Here is a 23,359-nt window from a genome sequence, read left to right as displayed (position 1 = left end):
TTCGGCTGCTGACCAGCGGTTGTGGTTTCCCCTGAAGGATGGAGCAACATATTTTATTTTATTTTTAAGTGATTTGTACTGGACTTAAGTCAGGGAAGGAATAAAAAATCATTGTAAGATTCAGGGCCACACGTCCGTCTCATTGTTTGGTGGTGAGTTATCCACCACATGAGCAACAAACAAAAAAAGATGGCTAGCTACAGAGCTAGAGCCAGAACTAGGGATATATAGAGAAAGAAGCATGTTTAAAAAGTTCCTTATAGAATTTCTTTTCTTGATGACATCTTCTTTATGATTCATGCCCAATAGTGACCCAAGTTTATGGACATCTGTTATCTACCAGAAGTCTGTTTGCATAGCGATTCTGAACTCTGAACAGAGTGATTCTAAATACCAACCTGTCTCCCAGGCCTGTGCTTCCTGGGAGTTACTTAACATCTCTAAGCCTCAGTTTCCTCATCTGATACATGGAAGTAAAATACGACCTAATTCATAGGGAAATTGTGAGAATAAAAAGCAAACAAACCCATTGCCGTCAAGTTGATTTCAACTCATAAAATAAGGCGATACTAAAAAAATGTTTAACAGTGCCTGGCACATGGTAGGAGCCCTGGGAGGCACAGTGGTTAAGAGCTTGGCTGCTAAGCAAAAGACTGGCAGTTTGAATCCACCAGCCGCTCTTTGGAAACCCTATGGGGCAATCCTGCTCTGCTCTGTCTTACAGGGTTGCTATGAGCCAGAATGGACTTGACAGCAGTGGATTTGGTTTTTTGGTGGGTTTGGCACATGGTAAGTGCTCAGTAAAGCTAACTACAATAAGCATGAATCCTGGGCAAAATCAGAGGAGGGACTACGATGACACTGATGAAGCTTCAGCCCAGGCCCCTCATTTGCACAGGCTCCTGGCAGTGCTGGAAGTGACTGGGATTACAGGTGGTTCCGTGTGGGAATGGAAAGCCAGATTAAAATTAGGAAGCATTTCTAGGTAAGCATTTCCAGTAAATTGCCTAAGGAGATATCAAGAAAAAATAAAATGGCATCTCCAAAGGCTTCAGTAATTTGTTGTCATTTTTTTCTAATTTTAAATTAATATTCACTTTCATACTGTTCGCGATTTTGCATTCCTTTTCTTAAAGAAGACCCCTCAAATCATATAATCTTCAGGCCCCATGAAATCTGTTTTTTCTCCTGGATGGTGTAATTAAATCTTCACCATAATCCTGAAAGGTGGATAGTATCACTATCTCACAGTCGAGAAATTAAAGTTCTGAGAGATAAATGCTATCCCCGAGGATGTACAGTAGGACCTGGCAGGGCTGGAATTTGAAACTAGGTCTCTCTACAACCAAACTCCAGACTCTTCCTACCACTTCTACTTCCCCCTATCATGAGCATCATGAAAGATTTAACAAATAAACTCCAGAAGAATGTAAGTCTAGGTCACAGAAAATTTCTCTAGCACTTAGCACACTGCAGGTGTCATGCAGTAGGATGATGGAAAAATGTTGCACATGTTTCTTTAGAAGAATTTTTTTAGAAGCTCTTGATATGTGAGACAACGGTACCTACTTCCAGATTCCCTGCTTCCCATGTGACACACATCACAAGCCAGCCACAGAATTCTGCACACAACCCCTGGTGTAGCATCACACACGGTCACATCCCAGCCAGTCCCAAGGACAAAACATCTATTTAAACAGTCTTCTTTTAGCTACTCACTATGAAGTATTTTCATAGAAGGACAACTGGATATAGAAGACTTGTCCGCAGCTACTTGAAATAAAGCAAGTACTACCGGAAGGCCATCCCAAGAGCTGACAGTCATTACTAAGATCCCTGGGATTCAGATTGGCTCCCAGCCAGGTTTTCTCAGTGTTTATTCTCCCAGGAGTGTTCTGAATTGCCCTGGGGCTAGCCCAGCTGGGCCCTACGCTGCCATTCTTTGAAGTGGCTGAGTGGCTGGGTCCAGGGAGAGACCCAGGCTAAATGCAATGAGTCAGATGGGTTTGCATGACTTCCTGAAGTCAGGACATGGCTGAAGACAGCACATTTCTTAATATTAGAAGCAAAGGCCAGTTGGGGACAAAGTGGAGAAGGTGATGCTTCCCTGGGCTCTGTGGTGTTTTGTCTACTCCCCCTGGTCCTTTGGAGAGGGTCAGACTCCATGAGGTAGTCACAGCTCCTGGTCTGGGACTCTGAGCAAGTGGAATAGTTGGATTCCACCCTGTGGGTCTGTCTGAAAATACAGATGGTGTGACTTAAGACCTTCTGTTTTTAAGGAATATAGAGATGCTACCCCTCAGGCCCCTACAAGTAAAGGGAATTTGTGGTAAGAATGCACTTTACTCTAAAGGAGGCAGGATCCTGGGGAAAACCAGAAGAGCCTGACCTCAGAGAGATCTGACCTGGAAGGGATTCGGGATCCATGGTAGTGCTAGGCCTGGGCCAGGCTCCTTTCCCCACAGCAAAGTGAGTTTGTGGATCTGACTCCAGTGTTCTTCAGTTAATGAGGCCCAGGGACCCTTCTTTACTGCTTTGGCAATTGATACTCTCAATCCACTACCTTGTCCTGTACTCAGTATAGCTTCCCTCTGATAGTCTGTCTCCTCATAGCTGCTGATTTCTCTTAACTTTGACTCCCTCGTGAGCCAATCTAATGCACTCTCTGTGTATACGTCCTCCCACCTTCAGCTCCCATTACCATATTCCTGATTTTTAGTGTGTATTTCCCAGTTCAAATTCCACACATATGGAAAAAGAAGTCATTAATCTCATTGGCATGGCTAAGGGGACACAGTTTTCCTCCCAGGGCATTTCCTGCAGTGCTGGCCAGCTCATGGACTGGCTGATCAAATAACAACTAGGGCTGCCTCCATCCACAGGGGCTTGGACGAGATACTTTCCAGGAGCGAGGTCAGCGGCTGTGGCAGGCACTGCATCTTCAAGAAGCAAGAATATGTTTTCCCTATGTCTTATAGCCTGGGTAAAAATTATCCAGAGCATTGGTGAGATGAAAACAGAGCAGATGGATATTTTCTTGTAATTTTCTTCTACCTTATATTTTCTTTTACATACTGCCCCTTTTTTCCACCCTACATTTTAAGCCTTTTCTCAGCTTTCATCACAACCCAAGCTCAAGCTCAAGGGACACATTTTCACTCTCCTAATTGCAGTATGTACCTTCCTAAACCATTTATTCATTTACTCAACTGTTTACTCAATATTCATCAAGTACCTGCTTTGTAACAGGTAAAAGACTGGACAATGAGGATACAAAATTCATTCATTTACTCAATAAATATTCATTGACTACTTACTAGGTGCCAGACATTGCTTGTTACTGAGAATACAAAGATAACTAAGACATAGTCCCTGCCTGATATATGGTAAATACTCAATAAATATTTGTTAAATCAATGAATGTCTTAAAGGAACTCATAGCCTAGTGGGAGAGACAACTCAGTATTTAAGCAATTACAAGATGGCGTGAAAAGAGCTATCCTGGGGAAGGTCCATGGGAAGAGAAGCCTTGAGAAATCAAAACAGTATTTCTGCAGACACTAATCTCTGTCCTGAGACCTGGAGGGTGAGTTGAGTTAGCCAACTGAAAGGAATTAGATGATGGAAGGGACATGTAAAGGCTTGGAGATATGGGAGAGAATGAACATCGGAGGGGCTGAAAGAGGGAAGAGAGAGTAAATAAATAAGTACAATTATGATTTTAGGGACTAAGATGGAAGTCTGTACATAATAGAGTACGGGGAATCAATTTAAACACATGGCCAAATTGAGCTTTTTGAGTTCCCCTAATACCTTGTTGTACACATCTGGTTGACTAAGGAGATTGAAGATGGTCTGGAAATGGCACCCACTGCTCCAGCTCATTTTTCATTGGCAAGAACTAGTTGTTGGGGTTCTCAATTGCAAGACAGGTTGGGAGAGATAGTCTAAGTGTTCCCAGGAAGAATAGGAAACAGATTTTTGGTGGCAGCAAGAAAAATTTCTAGGGAGTGGGCAAATCAAGAGTTGTGCAGGCTTCCCTGATCCTAGTTTATCCAAAGCACCTCACAGTGGCTGCCAGGGAGGTCAGTGGGAAGGTAGGCTCTTTGAGATCTGGGAAAGCCTCTAGGGCTCAGGGCAGCACAGGTCAGTCCAAGGTACTTCAGGAAATGCTGTGAAATGCAAGATCTTTTTCCTTAAAGTGAAATTATATGTCCAGCCTGTAGAAAGTTAGCTTGACACAGATTCATGGGTGCTAACATAAGACATGAGATGCTTGGGTCAGAGGCAAAAGACTTTGTAACTCACAGAAATAGCAGTAGCCAGAATATCAGCACTTTCTTTCTCCATTTCCCCAAGCCCAGGGTGACACAAACGGTGAGAGGTGATACCTGTACAGGAGAGGAATCCCAATCTTAGGAAATGTGGATCTTTTATAATGGCCAGTAAGCATACCTGACCTTTGCTCTGGGGGGAAGACACTATGTCTGTCTTTCAAGGCTGTAAGCAATTTGCCTTATGCCTTGAAGAGAGACACCATCTCTATCTTCAAAGGCTGTTTACAAACATCCTTGAAAAGATAGTCTGGAATTAAAGCTGCCAGTGCCTCTACTTGCAAGATGTGCAGAAATGTGAGAGGCCCTTGGAGAATTGTATGCCAACAAAGATAGGTTTCTATTTAGCAAGAAGTATTTAGATAGGAGCCCTAGTGGCACAGTCGTTAAGTGCTTGGCTGCTAACCGAAAGGTTGTTGGTTGGAACCCACCAGCCACTCCATGGGAGAAAGATGTGACAGTCTATATAGATTACAGCCTTGGAAGCCCCAGGGGGCAGTTCTAGTCTGTCCTGTAAGGTTGCTACAAGTCAGAAATGATTCTACAGCAATGAGTTTTCTTTTTCTTTTCGGTATTCCTTAACTTCCTTTACTGAATCCTTCTCTTCTTGACCTCTAGACATTGGCATGCCCCGGGACTCAGTCCTCAGAGCTCTTCCCTATCTATACTCACTACCTCATATCTTTAAATAGCATATCCATGCCAATTGTCCCAAATTTATAGTTTACACTTCAATACCACTGTCATCTCCAGACTCATATGTTAACTATCTACGTGGTAGCTTCACTTGGTCTTCCTCTAGGCACCTCAAACAATATATTCTTGATTTCAATCCTCCACGTGAAATCTGCTCCTTCCCCAGTGTAACCTACTTCAGTAATAAATATTATTCAGATTCTCAGTCCAAAAACCTCTTTACTTCATATTCACATCCAAGTCATTAGCACATTCTGCTTTCAAAATATATCCTGAATTTGACCGCCTATATCACCTACATTCTACATCATCAACATCCTAGCCCAAATCACCATTCTCTGTCCTAGACTACAGCAGTGAATTCCTAATTTGTCTTGTCCCATAAACTCTAACCTCCACAGCAGCCAGAGAGATCCTTTTAAAATGTAAGTTAAATAATATGACCCCCTGCTTTCAACCTTCCAATGACATACTAGCACGTTTATAATAAAAGTCAAGGTCAAGACTATCTACGACCTGACCTCTGCCTCCAAACCTTACCTCTTTTTCCACCATCCCTCTCCTCCCTTCCTGCACTCCAGTCCTTGACACTGTCTAGCAGAGAGCTGCCTCAGGGCCTTTGCACTTGGCTTTATTGCCCAAGGCATCTAGGGCTCTATCAGATGTCAGTTACCATATTTTTTCACAAATAACGCACTGAAGTAAATAACATGCCCACACGTATAACACACGTAGTGCACCTAGGAAAATAATGTACAAAGGGGTTGTGTCGTTGGCAAAAAATGTATAATGCATGCATTATTTGCATAAAAATACTGTAATCAAGGAGATCTTCCCTGACTACCTTGAATAAAATAACACACTCTCCCCCCACATTCTCTTTCCTTTTAACCAGCTTTATCATTTTTCATAGCTCCTATCACTACCTGATTTTAATTTAGAATCTATCTAACCCCACCGTTGGCCAGCCTAGAATATACCTACTCCTCACTTATCGACATGGTTAGGTTCCAGAGACCAGATTGTTATGTGAAAATTGGCATTACGTGAAAATGAAGAATGGCCAGATCAGATCACCAAATGGAGGATGACTACATTATTACATAACTGCCAAACCACTGAGAATCATGGCCCAGCCAAGCTGACACATAACCTTAACCATCACAGCAAGCGTTACTCTTGCCTCCCACCTTGGTGCTCATTACAGTCAGTTGTATGTCGTTAATGAGCAAAATAGTAGGATAGTAGATCTTTTACTGTTGTCGTAAATGAGAAATGTCGGATAACGAGACAGTCGATAAATGAGGAGTAGGTGTATATGTTGCATGGGTCAATAACTTGGTTTTGTTTATTGACATATCCTTTGCTTCTACTTGGCACAAAGTAGATGCTCAATAAGTATTTGTTGAATGAATGAATGAACGAATGAATGAATGGCAGCTAATACTGGATATAAGAATGGAGGCAATATTAGGGACATGGATAAAGTTTACCCTGATATTCTTCAAGCTAAGCCACCTGAGTTTATATAACCATATTTTTTTCCCAAAAGGCATATTTTCTAACTCTTTAATAATTCTGGTTTCTGTCTTCAGGATTCTCGCCATATTCTTGTATAAGATGGAGTTCAAAATTGAACATAGCCTTCTGAGAGGAACCTGAGCTGTCCATAATTAGTTTTCCTTTCTTCATAGGTTTCATATATGCTTGCCTAAGAATATACTTTGAAAGATAACTTCCCGAGACATAAGCCCAGTCACAAAGAAGCCTGTCTAAGGTCAGATAGTTTGGCGAGTGACAAAGTGAGTATTTGAGTCTTTCTTGTTTACAATTTCTACAAATCCCAAAACACTTGCCTGAATATGTTGAGAAAAAAAATACAATCAGCCTCATGAATTTAGCCATAAATTATATATATGAAATGTAATGAAATAGAGACAATTCATTCACAAATAAATACTTCCAGTGTGTCAAGTGGTGAGCTAGAACCTGGGGCTGAATGCAAGATGGAGAACATAGCTGCTAACCTGAGGGATTCAGGATCTTGGGCACCATTGTTTCTATTCCATTCCTGTTGTTTTGAGACTAGCTTGTAAATTTGACTTTGATCTAGTTTAATTTTTAAATATTTTACATAGTTTACTTATTTCTAATATTACTTTCTTTTTAAAAATTCTGTACTTACAGAAAAACATCTTTCATCCAATTTGAAAAACAAGGGAACACAGTGTTTTGCTTCCCTTGCCTGCCTTCCAATTTGAGTGTAAAATAATGATTTTTATTTTTCAGAGTTCATTTCAATTCTCTGCAAATAATTTAACTATGGAATACAAAAATCTCAGGTATTTTCATTCCGTTCATTTTTTTAGCTTTCTTGTGTGTTAACTGTGTTTTATTTAAACATCTTTACTGTTTACATTAAATTACAATTATTTTAGAAACAACTTTAGATCATATTTCAATTTCTTTTGACATTTCATTGATCAATATTTCACAAAAGATATTAACTTTCTCTAGGATGCAGAGAGACTCATAGAATTTACACAAAATTTCTCCTGAATGAATTTCCCCACCTCTTGGTGATTGTACACCTGCCTTCCTTATAAGGAGAACAAGGAAGTGAATCATGTTGAAGTTGCTTTTAAACACAGCTTTTCTTCTTTACCTGTCCAGGTAGCCTCTGTTTTCATTTCAGTCTTAATGAAAACTTTTTCGTTTACTTCTCAAGTTTCTTTTCAAAGCAGTGTAAGTAGTATTTAAAATTTTACGCTTCAAGAAAGAAAGACTTTAACGATGTTCAGCTTTGGTCTTGTAATGTTGAACGTAATTCATTTTTTAATCTGTCTGCACAGCGAGAAGTGAAAACGAATGGGGATTGAACTGCTTTGCCTGTTCTTTCTATTTCTAGAAAGGAATGCTCACGTACAAGGTAAGACTGAAGTTCTCTAATATATTATGTTCGTGGTATCCTTGACAAACCTGTCATTTGGCTCAGAAACTAAGTCGGAAGTCATTTTTTATTAGATCTGTTCAATTGCTCTTTTGCTATTGAGTGAACGCTTTTAACAAATTACAGGCAGACACAGGGGGTGTTCCCACAATGAATGCTCTAGGCTTAAGGTAAATAAATACAAAGGTTGCATAGAGATTTTAATGAGGAGAATTAAAGGGCATTACTACATAATAGGATTTCTTACTAACATTGTGACAACCATTTTGGAAACTTTTCTAACTCTTTTATTGTCCGACAAGGACATCCACTTAAAAGTAATAAATAACCTTGAGAGAGAAAAAGGATTTTATTTTAAACATAGACTACATTTAAGAGAGAAGCATTTTTGATGAGTGCAAATAATTTTTAAAAATTAAAGTGGCAGATATTGAGTAAGGGTAATAAAAATGATGCTTCTACATTTGTGAACATTTTAGCTATTTTCACATTTTGAGAAAAAAGAAATATAATTTTGGCTCATAGAACATACATACTTTCAGTGTAATGATGTAAACTATAAGCTTTTATATGAATTTGCTAACTTATTGTCACTGATCTTTGAAGGCTAAAATAAACTTTAATATTGTTTTGTTTAAGTGTTTTAAGAGCCATATGTCTCGTAAATGGAATAACTGTATGTACACCTAATCCCCTGCATCTTGCTGGGTTTAAACATAGGTGGGTGTGCTCTCGGAGGTGCAGAGACCTGTGAAGACTGCTTGCTCATTGGACCTCAGTGTGCCTGGTGTTCTCAGGAGGTAAAACAAATGAGCTCAATCAGATTTTTAAAAATGTTTGCAGTTATATTCATGTTAATTCCATCAGCGATAGCTCTGCTAGTTCCTGACTTCTGTGGGGTTGCATGAGTAAAACCAGTCAGAAAAGGAAAATGTAAGCATCTGTAGATCAAGGAGTCATTTGTGTGATTACTTTAAAAAGCAATTTGCAAAGGAAGTAGATGTCAAATAGTCTGAACAATATTCAACTCAGGATCTTTTCTTCTACTTGACTCCTTACTATCATTTTAAAGCCATTTCTAACTGGTTACGTGTAAAATGTCGAGGCTCTCTGGATAATCAGAAATCACAGAGGTGACATTTTCTAAAGTTAAACATACATTTGAGTACAATACGATAATTGTTTTCCATCTGAGAACAAGTGTTCATTCTGAACCACTGCTAGGTTCTAAGACAAGTTTAGGACAAGTGTCCTAAGTTTGAGTAAACATTACTGTTTAGACATTATTGAATTCTTTTAACAACTGTATTTTCATGAGCTCAGTGACTCATTGCCACAGCTGTGACAAAGCCCCAAACATACATTCCTTATCTAGTCAAACCGAAAGTGAAGTGCAAGTAGTATGAGGATGATTGGGGAACCTAAAACAAGTCATCCTAAATGCTTCCTGTCCTGTTGACACTATAGAGCAATCTGGAAATGATTCATGGTAAGAGAGAGTTGCCTTAGCTTTCTGGATTTAAAACAATTCTCTACTGACTGAATCTCAAAAAGAGAATCTAAACACAAATCAAACCATATAAATAACAAATTCAGCAACACCTGAGTAGCATAGCTCAAAGGGGAGCAAACCCGGATGCCCAAATCAGGAACTGGCTGTCACTGTTGAAAACTCAATTCCAAGTTTAATGTGTATTCACGGAGGAAGGCCTCACAGACACATGTGGCGCTCACTCCCACACTGTTGCCTTGACCAATGGGACGCAAACAAAAGTGCTAAGGAATCACGCTTTTCCAAGCTCATGTATCGAAAGCAGGTTGAGAATACACACACAAGGAGAATAAAATTCACATGTTTCTTGGATCTTAACTCCCTGAGGAAGACAGTGTTAATTTTATGCCAGAGATGTAAATTAACAAATCAATCTAGCAAAATACCTGCTTCTAGAATTTTCATTTAAATGCTTTTTTAGCATTATTTTAAGAGAGTTTCTTGAATCAGCTCTACTTGTGGATGATACTTGGTAGCTGAATTATCAAATTCTACGGCCAGATTATTCTAAGACTCCACTCTAATAATAGAAGTAGTTATCAGTATATCAGTTGAGGCAGTTAAAGTAAACAAAAAATAAATTAGGCTTCTGCTTACAGCAGATATAAAATGAATTCTATAGTGAACACCACCTCTGATCTTTTGGAAAAAGCTGTGACTACAGTTGGTAGTAGTGACACTGTGTTGGGAAGGATTCTGAGACCTTGTCCAGCTCAGTGAGAGAGAATGTGGTTACCATTGCCCCTGTTTGCCTTGGCTACATCGTGGGAGTTTACAGAGTTTGCTATGCCTGGCCTGTTGTTGTCAGGTGCCGTCCAGTTGGCTCCAACTCATAGTGACCCTATGTACAAAAGAATGAAACACTGCCCAGTCCTACCCCATCCTCACAATCATTGCTATGTTTGAGCCCGTTGTTATACCCATTGTGTCAGTCCATCTCATTAGGGGTCTTTCTCTCTTTCACTGACCCTCTACTTTACCAAGCATGATGTCCTTCTCCAGGGACTTGTCCCTCCTGATACCATGTCCAAAGTACATGAGACAAAGTCTAGCCATCCTCTCTTCAAGGAGCACTCTGCCTGTACTTCTTGCAAGACAGACTTATTCGTTCTTCTGGCAGTCCATGGTATATTCAATATTCTTTGCCAACACCATAATTCAAAGGTATCAATTCTTCAGTCTTCCTTACTAGAGCCTTAAATATGCACAAGCTTAACTTCAAAATAACAAATTATATCCTCAAAAATTAATTTCACTTCTTAAAACCAAACAACAGTTTAGCTTAACTAGTAAAAAATGTCTGCCTTGAGCATTACTTATGCTCTTTTACGATCTGTCTATCTTGGATCAAACTGACAACAGCAACTGGAAAGATTAGATAGGAATCTTAGGGCACAGTGAGTTTATGTTAATAGGGGAGGAACAACTCAAAAGGAGGGTGAGAATGGTTGCACAACTCAAAGAATGGAATCAATGTCACTGAATTATACCTGTAGAAACTGTTGAATTGGTGTATGTTTTGCTATATATATCCTTAACAACAACACCAAAATAAACAAATTTAAAAATAAATTAATTTCAGAAGAAATGTAATTTTCCTAGTTGGTGAAAACAGCAAGTGTGACTTGGAATTCTAAGGGACAAGAAAAAGCAACACAAGCATTCGTTAGCTTCCTCTCCAACTATGAGAGTCAATAGGCCTCCAATTCAACTTTGCCTAGAGCCTTGTCAGCTCTAGAGCAGCTGTGGCTACCAGGTAAGACAGGTATTTCTCCCTCAGTTCCCCTCTCTGTTCTGGGCATTGCAGGGTTTACAGGCTTCGTTTGGTCTGGCCTTCCTTGGCCCAGAAGAGCTGCATCTCACTGCCCTCTGCTGCCCAGGAGGATCTGAGCGGGCCTGAGAAAATCCTGGTTACTACACGGAAAGTAGTCTTTTCAACCACCTTCTCTTTTATTTCCCCTCCACGTCTTCAAACCTTGAAGGAAGTTCTAAAACACATCGAACCAAAAACACTTTCAGGCACTGAGTTTAAAGTCCCCAAGAGGTCAACCATAGTGAAGTAATGTTGTAATATAAGGGTAATGCATCAACGAATAAAGACTGGTACAGAGCACCAGGTAGAGAGATGTTACAATCCCTGTCCTTTAGGAACCCACAGAAAAGGCTATCTTTGTCACTGGATTTGGATTGACACACTTTCCTAGAAGTCCATGAACCTAGAGGTTGTCCTGGGTAGATCAATTCACAGATGGTGTCTATTCTACAAATCCAGCTATTTCAAAGTTTTGGTCATGGTACAGGAGAAGCTTTAGAGAAGTGAGCATTAAAAAAAAAACAAAAAACAAAAAAACTGTTAACGTGAGTTCAGTTGGATATAATTAAAGGAAGGCTTTAATTTTACTCAGAAGTCTACCCGCAGAATTCTCTGGTTATTCTGCTATAACTTAACTTTAGACCTACAATCGATGCCAGGCATGTAAGAATATGTTACAGTGAGTATGGCAAGACGCCTAACCAAAAAAAAAGTCCATTTCTGTTATAAAAAATGCAGATTTATCTTTTTTTTTCCTCTCTCTCTCTTTATTGTTCTTTTCGCTTTTAGAATTTTTCCCAACCTTCTGGAGCTGGTGAAAGATGTGATACCCCAGCAAATCTTTTAGCTAAAGGATGTCAATTAACCTTCATCGAAAACCCTGTTTCTCAAGTAGAAATACTTAAGAATAAGCCTCTCAGTGTTGGCAGACAGAAAAATAGTTCCAACATTGTTCAGATTACACCTCAAAGCTTGATTCTTAAATTAAGACCAGGTATGTTATAATTTCTTGATGGCAAGAGGGAACCTCTATTCTTGGTTGGCTCGTAAATAAAAATAATTTCACATATGGTAATATGACTATTCTGCTAATATGTTTTGCACCATATTACATATCAGTAATTATCGAGACTCAAATTTCCCATTCTTAAGGAAATAGAGTTGCTAGGTTAACACTTTTCCGTATTCACATTGATCACTTACACTCTAAATGAGTTACTAAAAAACACTTATCTAGTAGTAACCATTTCAATTACCCAGATGTTGTTAACGGTTACTTCACATTTCTTCAAGGGTTTAACATAGTTTTAAAATCCCCTTTATTTTGTCTTTTTCTAAAACCACACACATGCACACAAAATCCGCTTATCTTCCATCTAAATGGATCTTAGTTCTCCCTAGGAGATACAAAATATCCCACAGTACACTTCCTTCGGTGGCTCTACACTCACTAGTGAAAGATTTTCATGAGCTTGTTCATTTACAAACTACCACATAGTTCATGAAATCGTAACTATCTTCAGTAAGTTATTATCGAAATGAAATAGCCAGGTGGCCCAGTGACTGGCTAGTTACAAATAAATGTTGCTATGTTTTCATTTATTCGTGTTTCCTGTGGGGGCTTTGCAGGTGGTGAACAGACCCTGCAGGTGAATGTCCGCCAGACAGAGGATTACCCGGTGGACTTGTATTACCTCATGGACCTCTCAGCCTCCATGGATGACGACCTTAACACAATCAAAGAGCTGGGCTCCCTGCTTTCCAAGGAGATGTCTAAATTAACCAGCAACTTTAGACTCGGCTTCGGCTCTTTTGTGGAAAAACCTGTCTCACCTTTTATGAAAACAACACCAGAAGAAATTGCCAACCCTTGCAGGTAAGTAAATAATCCTTTGGCATCTTTGTGCACTGATTTTCTGTAGAGATAGCTGCGCAATGAACTGTGCTTGCCGCGAGCTTGTAAATTCCCTGGCATTTCTCTCCCGTCTGGTTGGACCTCAGCGGCTGTCTCAGTTGCCTGGGTTGTTTGAAGCCAAGGTGATGTCATCTTAACTACATGGTTCTAGCCTTGGGCGCTTGCAGCATCTGCAGCATTTGCCTCCCTGTGTAGGTCAGAACGTGGCAAACTTGGCTTTGTGTTCTGCAGACAAGGGATCGAGTTCTTCACTACAGGGTCCGCTGCAGTGGAGTGTGCAGATGGACTGTGACCATCCCCAGCCCTCAGAGACTCTATCCACAATGACTACCATATTCTGAGGCTATTTGACAGTGACTTATACTTCCTTAGACTATCTTTCTCCACTACAGTGACTTCTGTCAAAATAATAATTTTTGCAGCTTCCTGTAACATATTTTGGGAAATGTGGGTTTTTCTTATTGCTTGGAGAAAGGTCATTGCAGCCTTCACTAGTAAATTAGGCAATAACTCTGTTATAACATGCTATATTGTTGGTGTTAGCTGCCATTGAGTCGGCTCCCGACTTATGGCAACCCATGCACAGTGGGACTGGACTGTTATGATCCATAGAGTTTTCACTGGCTGATCTTTTGGAAGTAGATCACCAAGCCTTTCCTCCTAGTCCTTCTTAGTCTGGAAGCTCTGCTGAAACCTGTTCAGCATCCTAGCAAGGTGCAAGCCTCCACTGACAGATGGGTGGTGGCTATACTTGTCAACTGTAAAACTAAGTATTATCCAGGTGATGATCAAGGGCAAATTGCTTTCTGATGGCTTACCTGCACAGTCAACTGCATATTTAAGAGAGCTACTATTTGCTCTGTGCCAGACTCTGTACTGAAGCTTTTACATACATGACCTCATTCAATCTTCATAACCACAGGTTAAAGCAGGTTTCATTATTCCTATACTCACAGGAAATAACAGAGACTATGGGAGTTAGTAATTTGCCCAAGGCCACATGATGAGTCAATGGAAGATTAACTTGTCCGAAGTTAGATAACTTATCAGTGATCTGTACCAAGATCTGTTTTGGTCTCAAACCAAGCCCTTAGCCACTATGCATCTGATATATATGAAATGATTTCCCGAACATATATTGGCTTTTAATATTTTTGTACACCAAAGACATTAATCTCTATAAGAGACAAATAGCTTTTATAATATCGTTTTAAAAACATTCCAGTGTAGTCCCCAACTACAATCTAACCTAGCCAAAAATAATTTGACCATGAAAGGAATTCATCACTGATTGTAACTGTCAGGAAATATGTTTGGTTGCAAGTATCAGAGACAGCGGCTTAAACAGAGAGAGATTTTTTCTTTTCTCTTTCACACATAGAAGTCCAGAGAAAGGCAATTCAGGACTGGCAGAGTAGTGCCACAGACATCAGGGTTCCAGGATTTTTCTGCTTTCTGCTCCACCATCGATGGACCTTGGATTCTCTTCTCATGGTCCAGTAAGGCTGCTGGGGTGCTAATCATCACTTCTTCATTCTAGGCGGGAAGGAAGACTAAAAGAGGGAAATATCAATAAATCGTACATGCCAGCTGTCTGTCTGTACCTCCTCTCCTTTTGAGGTATGCTTGATATACACTAAAATGCACAGATTTAGAAGTGTTCAGTTCAACAAGTTTTGACAATTGAATATACCCATGCAACTACCACCCAAAACAAGATGCATAACCTTTCCATCATCTCCGAAAGTGCCCTCATGCACTTTTACAGTCAGTTCCACTTCCTCAGAGGCAACCACTTTCTGATTTCCATACTATAGATTAGTTTTGCTTATTCTTGGACTTCATAGAAAGGGAATGATGTAGTGTGTGCTCTTTTATATCTGCCTTCTTTTGCACAACGTAATGTTTTTAAGATTAATCTGTGATGTTGGGTCTTGCTAAGTAACAGTTCCTTTTGTTAAGAAATGGTCCATTGTCTGCGTTTATTACATTTTGTTTATTCATTCTCACATAGATGGAAATTTGAGTTGCTTCCATTTTTGGCTATCCTGAAAAAAGCTACTATGATCATTTGCATGTTAGTCTTTGTGTGCAGATGTCTTTATTTCTCTCAGATATCTAGTAGTGGAATTGCTGAATTATATGAAAAGTATATGTTTAATTTTTTTTAGGAACTACCATACTCTTTTCCAAAGTGGCTGTACCATTTTGTATTTCTGTCATCAATGTATGAGGGTTCCAGCTGCTCCACAGGCTTGCTAACACTTGCTATTGTCAGTGTTTTTAATTTCAGCCACTCTAACAGGTGTGTAGTGGTATCTCATTGTAGTTTTAATTTGCATTTTCCTAATGACCAATGATGCCGAGCATCTTTTCACATGTTTATTTTTCATTCTTACATCTTATTTTGTGAAATAACCTCTCAAATTTTTCAGCTATTTTTCAAATTTGGTTTGTCTTCTTAATACTGTATTGTAAGAATTCTTTATATATTCTGGATACAAGTTCTTTGTCAAATATATGTTTTGCAAATATTTTCTCCCAGTCTGTAGCTTTTGTTTTTATTTTATTAGCAATGTTCTTGGTCAAGCAAAAAAATTAATTTTGATGAAGTCCAATTTATCAATTTTTAATTTCATGGTTATTGCATTTTTTGTTCTAGGAAATCTTTGCCTACCTCAACATCACAAAGATGCTTCTTATGTTTTCTTCTAGCAGCTTTATTTTTAAAGCTTTTACCTTTGCTGTTGTTGTGTGGCATCAAGTCCATTCCGTAGACCTGTCCCATAGAGTTTCCGAGGCTGAGATCTTTATGAGAGCAGATCACCAGGTTTTTTCTCCTGTGGAGTGGCTGGTGGGTTGGAACCACCGACCTTTCAGTTAGCAGCAAAATGCTAAACCATGTTATCAAATTAGTTTTTGTAATTGAATCGAGGAAAAAAGTTCTAGGTTAATCTTTTTGTCCATAAAGATATTCAGTTGTTCCAGTACTGTTTGTTAAGACTTCTCTTTCCCCCATTGAATTGCCTTGATGCCTTTCTTGGTATTGATCATCCATGTGTGAGTCTATTTCTGGACTCCTTATTCTAACCCATTGATCCATTGAATACACTCGTGTAGCTGCCAATGCCTCATTGTCTTTATTGTAGCTTTGTAATTGTAATTTGTCTTGAAATTGGGGAGTGTAAGTCCTTCAACTTCTTGTTTTGATTATTGACTACTGTTCGTGTTGTTTTAACTATTCTACAGCCTTTGTATTTCCACTAAATTTTAGAATCAGCTTGTCAATTTCTTTTAAAAATATGCTGAGATTTTGGGTTGGATTGTGTTGAAACCATAATTCACTGTAGGAAGAATGAACAGCTTAAAAATATTGAGTCTTCCAGTCATTGAACATGGTATACATATCTATTCATTTAGATCTTGTTTGATTGCACTCAGTAATGTTTTGTCATTTTCAGGATCAAGATCCTATACATCTTTTGTCTGATTTCTTCTTAGGTGTCATGGATTGAATTATGTCCCCCAAAAAATGTGTGTGTCAGTTTGGCTGGGCCATGATTCCTGGTACTGTGTGATTTTCCTGTATGTTGTAAATCCTGCCTCCGTGATGTTACTGAGGGAGGATGGGTAGCAGTTGTGTTAGTAAGACAGGACTCAGTCTACAAGATTGGATTGTGTCCTGAGGCAATCTCTTGAGATATAAAAGCCAGAAGTGAGCAGAGAGACGGGGGACCTCATACCATCAAGAAAGCAGTGCCAGGAGCAGAGCACGTCCTTTGGACTGGGGTCCCTGAGCAGAGAAGCTCCTAGTCTGGGGGAACACTGAAGAGAAGAAGGCCGACAGGGAGGAAGAGACTTCCCCTGGAGCTGATGCCCTTAATTTGGACTTTTAGCCAACTTTAAACCATCCACTTGTGGTGTTTCTGTTATAGCAGCACTAGATGACTAAGACAGAATTTGGTACCGAGAGAGTGGGGTGCTGCTCTAACAGATACCTAAAATGTGGAAGCAGTTTTGAAACTGTGAATGGATAGAGCAGTGGCAGCAACAAAGGACCAGCAGCAGCAGAGAACCTGCAATGGCAGAGAAAAGGCAGTGGCAGAGAACCAACAGCAGCAGAACCAAGAGACCAGCGCCAGACAGTGCTGGAGCCGACCCATGGAGCAAGGGAGCTGAGTGCCTGTGTGCATGAGGCTTTCTGGTGGAGTGGGGTGCCTCCGGGCACTTATTAGTGGAGCTACCGAGCTTTGGAACACTTGCCCCAGCAGGGCAGAGGCGGGCGTGAGGCCTGAGGGCCAAGAGGCCACAGGAAACAAAAGCAGAAGCTGAAGAGACAAGAGACACAAGAAGCTGAGCTGCCTCAGTCTCAAAAGATATGGCCATGACCTCAGCGGTTTCTAAGGGTGGACCTATGGCCTCTGGTGATTCTAAGGCTGGAGTTGCCACTCAGACTAGCAGAACGGTGCACCTAAAGCTGAGGGAGCAGAGTTGCTGTCCCTTTGGGCCTGGAAGGCAGAGATGAAGCCCAGGGCCGAGGGGCCTCCACTTAGAATCTGGAGACTGTGTCTAATGCCTAGAGTCTGGAGGGCAGGGCTATTGTGTAAAGTGTCTCAGAGAACAGATTATTTTTAAAGCCTTGAGGGCTAATGTAATGTGTTCTGCTGACTTGCTTGGCGGGTGTTATTCCTTCTTTCCCTCCAGTTTCTCCCATTTGTAATGGAAATGTCTAGCTTGTGCCTGTTCTGTCGTTGTACCTTTGGAAGCAGATAACTTGTATTCTATATTTCACAAATGAGGAATTTTTGGATTTTGGACTTGGAGTTAAGACTTCTGCTGTGTTATGATGGGGTGAATATGTTTTCCACATTGCAAGGATAAGATTTTTTGGGGGCCACAGGGTGGAATGTCATGGATTGAATTATGTCCCCCCAAAAAAATGTGTGTGTCAATTTTGCTGGGACCTGATTCCTGGTACTGTGTGATTTTCTTGTATGTTGTAAATTCTGCCTCTATGATGTTAATGAGGGAGGATGGGTAGCAGTTGTGTTAGTAAAACAGGACTCAGTCTACAAGATTGGCTTGCGTCCTGAGGCAATCTCTTGAGATATAAAAGACAGAAGTAAGCAGAGAGACAGGGGGACCTCATACCATCAAGAAAGCAGTGCTGGGAGCAGAGCACGTCCTTTGGACTGGGGTCCCTGAGCAGAGAAGCTCCTAGTCTGGGGGAACACCAAAGAGAAGAAGGCCGACAGAGAGGAAAAGCCTTCTCCTGGAGCTGATGCCCTGAAGTTGGACTTTTAGCCTACTTTAACTGTGAGGAAATAAAGCTCTCTTCGTTAAAACCACCCACTTGTGGTGTTTCTGTTATAGCAGCACTAGATGACTAAGACATTAGGTATTTGATTTTTTGATGCTATTGTAAATGGTGTTTTTTAAAATTCCATTTTCCAATTGTTTGTTGATAACATGTAGAAGAAATACAATTGATTTTGCATATTGATTTTTTATCCTGCAACTGTGCTAAATTTTCTTATTAGTTCTAATCTGCTTTTTGTAGATTTCTTGGGATTTTCTATGTACATGATCATGTCATCTGTGAATAACAACTGCATCTCCAACAGCTATGCCTCTTCTTTCTCTTTCTTGTCTTATTGCACTGGCTACAGTCTCCAGTACAATTTTAAACAGAAGTGGTGAGATAAGATAACCTTGTCTTATTCATAACTTTAAGGGGAAAATTTTAATGTTTCACCATTAAGTATGCTATTAGTTAGAGGTTTTTGGATTCCCTGTATCAAAACAAGAAAGTCTCCTTCTGTTCTTAGTTTGGCAAGATTTTTATTTAATTGTAAATGCATGTTGAATTTTATTTCCCCAATTTAAGAAGCTCTGCCAGAAATTTTATCCAACACCTTATACTTGCATCTCATTGACCAGAATTCAGTTACATAGCCACAGTTAGCTGCAAGGAAAGTACACTGCTACCCCAAATAAAATCAGAATTCTGTTACTAGAGAAGAAGGAAAGAATAGATACTGGGTGATGACTAGCAATTTCTGCCACAGTAAACAAACATATTTCTAGAAACAGTTATAATGGTTTATACTCTCAAAAGTGCTGGATAGTAATAGTAAGGTATTATTAATTGTTTGATTCACTTCTAAATGGAAATAAGCTTGGTATTAACAATCTCCTGTTTAATATAAAAGCATTTCTAATGCTCTGAGATTTTATTTTATTTTTTAACCAGAGAATGTTGCATCTATCTAAAATTTTTATTTAGTTCTTTGATATATTTTTCTGCAATAATCTTCAATAGAAAGTCTCTTAGGGAAATCTCATCTAGAATTACAGAGTACTATCTCTGCTCTATGGAATGTGTTTAAAATCCTTCCTCCTGTCATAGGCCAGATAAGATGTAGCAGCATGAAGTACAATCATGACCATGGAAAACAATGGATATGAAATATTACTAGAGAAAACAATTAAAATTGCAAGCTAGGATAGTTCAGCTAAACTGGCAGTCCAGCATCTTGAACTAACAATGGGGCAACTCGTCCTATTCTTAATCAGGCTTCTAGAAAATGACTGCAGTTTAGCTCTTTAGTTAGCTGTGTGTTTCATTCATGCATTCATTTATTCTTTCAATCAATACAAAGTTACTAAGCTCCAACTATGTACAAGCATTGTGCTAGACATGGGGTTATCTGGAAGGAAACTACAGTCCTCCAGGAGATGAAATTCTTTGGGGGAGTAGACACAAGATGTAGCATGGTGGCTAAGAGCATGGGCTTCTGAGTCACCCTGGATTTAGGTCCTGATTCATCCACTCACTTGTAATGCGACCTTAGATGAATCATTTCACCTCTCAAAGCTTTAGTTTCTTCATCTGTAAGTTTGGAGTAACAATACCAATCACACAGAATGGTTGTAAGGATTGGATGAGATAATGAATGGAAACACTTGGCACTGGGGCTGATCACGATAAGCTCTCAACAAATAGTAGTTACTATCAACAATAGAGTATGGTTAGGAGGAGACTAGAGCAGTGTACAAGGTGTGGTGAATGGGGACCCAAAGGAGGATCATATATTTGATCTCTAGAAATGGTCAATATTTTCTTATTTTCTAAAGATGTTTCTTTTATTCTACCTGGCAAATTTTACCATTAGTTGAAGTTATAAATGACAAGTTCTCTTTTTACTGCAACATATTTTCCCCTTTCTCATCACATCCCTAATTCTTCCAGGTTCTCTGTCTAGATACCACCACCTCCCACACACACAGACATGTACAAACCAAGAACCAAGCACCAAACACAAAAAGTCAACTCTGTGATCAATTCAAATCTTATAATTATAGAATCAATTTTTCTTTAGTAGGGAGGTAATGAGAAAAGAGTGTTGGGTTTTTCAGACCTGGGTTTACATCATAACCTTGGAAAAACAAGTTACTCTCTTTGAGCTTAGTCTCTTCACCTATATATGAAGATAATAATATTCACCTTGTAGGGTAATCAGAGAAGCCTTGGTGGCACAATGGTTAAGTGCTCAGCTACTAACCAAAATGTCAGCAGTTTGAACCCACCAGCCACTTTAAGGGAGAAAAGACCCGACGATCTTCTCCTATAAAGATTACAGCCTAGGAAACTTTATAGGGCAGTGCTATTCTGTCCTCTAGGGTCTCTGTGAGTCGGAATCAACTCAATGGCACACAACAACAACAACAGGGTAATCAGGAGAATTAAATTATTATTAGATGAGCTCAGAACATAACAGGCATTCAAAATAAATACTAATTTTCTTCCTTTCATCAACAGTGATTAATTTAACTCTAACTGTTTTAATCTAATAGTCTCAGACTTTTTGGTCTCAGGACCCCTTTACAGTCTTAAAAATTATTAAGACTCCATAGAGCTTTAGTTTATATGGATTGTATCTATTCATATTTACTATATTAGAAATTAAAACTGAGAAAACTTTAAAATATGTATTGATTCATTTAGCAATTACAATAAGAAACCCAGTATATATTAATAGAATAATACATTTTAGTAAAAAGTAAGTATATTTTGCAAAACAAAAAAATTAACAAGAAAAGTGGTACTGTTTTACATTTTTTCCATATCTCTTAAACTTCTGGTTTAAAGGAAGACAATTGGATTCTCATATCTCTTCTGCATTTAATCTGTTGCAATATTTTGTTGTGGTTGAATTCTATAAAGAAAATCAAACTTCACGTAGATATGTAGTTGGAAAAGGAAAGAACATTTAATAGCTTTTTCAGATGACTGCAGCCATTCTTCCTTGATACTACACCAAAACAAGACAAGGTTAGTTACAAGGTGGAATCTGAAACCATATCAAGGAGATTTTCATATTCTGTTACACTAAAATCCAATGGTCTTTTACTTGAATGACTCTTACTCATGTGTGACTTTATAACACAATGAATTAGTCATTTGGAAAATACTCGTTCACTGAGTTATGCAGATCTTCCAAATTCATGATACAGTATCAAAAAAAAAATCACAATCTTGTGAGAAAAGTCTTTAAGTATAGGGAAGCTGTTAATCTCATGAATGACAGATAAAAGTTTTCCCAAATTCTAATTTTCTGTTGTTACCTTGAATTTTGTCAATGGTGGAAAATACTGACAGTTGTTTTCCTTGAAGTGACAGTTTCACTTTGTTCATTTTTAAGAACATGTCTGCCAAATACTCAGGTTGGAATAATAGTTTGGCTGTCAATCGTTCTTTCATGTAAAAATGGAGTTGAGTTCCATAAAAATATATTTACATACATATAATAATAAATAGATAAAAAGCCAGTTCTGCTCAAATAACTGCACAACTGTTTTTCCTCTATAAACATTGTACTTTTTGCATATTTCCCATGTTGTCACACTGAATATTAAAAAAAAAAATGTGTTCAAGGGTTCAGACTTAATAACTTCATAACTTTTACTGCTTTATCAAGGTGTTTATTTTTATTAGAGTGCTTGATGCTAATGAATACAAGGACTAACTACTACAGTCTGGTGTTATTCCTTGATTTGTGCTAAGGCACCAGCAGTTTAACACCATTACTGCGTTTGCATCATCAGTGCAAATGCCAACACGGTGGAAAAGCAAACAACATCTCAGTATTATTATGAATATAGTTTTGACCTCGCAGATGCCCTGAAAGGGTCTCAGTGACCCCCAAGAGTCTGTGGACCACACTTTAAAAACCTGCCATTTTAATCTAATCTCTAATGCTTTTTGCGGTGGTTTTCTCTCTTTATCTTCTCTGGAAGGAGAGTCACTGAAAATTGATTTCATCCTGTAAGAATGCCAAAGTGGTTTACTTTTCTGAAAAAAAGTTCCCTTATACTGTTGCCTAAAATTCAGCAACAAATATCATGGTTACCCATTTTAATATTTGTAGATTAGTTGTAATGTGCATTTTTAAACATTCAACAGCACAACGGTTAAATTGTCTACCTCTATCAAACATTTTGAGATTTTTAAAAAAATCATTCCATATATGTTGTGTGTTGTTTTTTAAATTTGACACCAACAGTGAGAAATTCACTGTAGCTTTTCAAAAAGAGGAAACTATACTATGAAATGCTTAAATGGATTTACTACATGAACACATAAACGTATATGAGTATACTGTATATAGTTTCTTATTGCAAAGGTAATACAAGCCAGTGTGAAAATACAGATCAACAAAAAGAGGAAAACGGAAATCATTTCTAATCCCACTCAGAAAAGATAATGTTAACATTTTGGTATATATCCTTAGAGATTTTTTTAAATGAATATTTATTTAGAATTTTAACAAAAACCATAAGTAGTACTTCTCTACAGTGTGCTTCATAATTTGTCCTGCATTTTAAATGCAAATTATTGTTGTCTAGGGACTCAGAATCAGGTCATTTGGTGATAAATACCTACTCCCTTCAATTATTCTGCTAAGAAATTAACAACCAAATCTGACCTTTGTCAGAGGAAGAATTCAGACAAGAACATGGGCAGTCTCCACTCAAAAACACCTGGAGTGACCCAGCTCTGACATTCTGCTTGGTTTTAGCTGCATGGGCTCCCATC

The 23,359-nt window shown here is 38.8% G+C and overlaps 1 protein-coding gene across 2 annotated transcripts in view; it reads left to right on the top strand.

Moving 5' to 3' along the window:
- Nucleotides 1-7,656: 7,656 nt before the first annotated feature.
- The window catches only part of ITGB6 (integrin subunit beta 6), an 84,673-nt gene continuing 68,970 nt past the window's right edge, over nt 7,657-23,359 (top strand). Inside the window, exons 1-5 of one of the 2 annotated variants that reach the window (XM_004375416.1) lie at nt 7,657-7,775; nt 7,883-7,959; nt 8,701-8,780; nt 12,135-12,339; nt 12,975-13,221. In XM_004375416.1, the coding sequence (XP_004375473.1) occupies nt 7,899-7,959; nt 8,701-8,780; nt 12,135-12,339; nt 12,975-13,221 (593 nt within the window). In that variant the 5' untranslated portion in view covers nt 7,657-7,775; nt 7,883-7,898. Of the gene's footprint in view, nt 7,960-8,700; nt 8,781-12,134; nt 12,340-12,974; nt 13,222-23,359 lie in introns of both variants that reach the window. The other variant, XM_004375417.1, reaches the window with a different exon arrangement.

Source organism: Trichechus manatus, unplaced genomic scaffold, assembly GCF_000243295.1.
Source record: "Trichechus manatus latirostris isolate Lorelei unplaced genomic scaffold, TriManLat1.0 scaffold00036, whole genome shotgun sequence".
NCBI classification, from domain to species: Eukaryota; Metazoa; Chordata; class Mammalia; order Sirenia; family Trichechidae; genus Trichechus; species Trichechus manatus.
The sequence above is the reverse complement of the archived record's forward strand: the minus strand, read 5'-3'. Positions and strand labels throughout refer to the sequence as shown.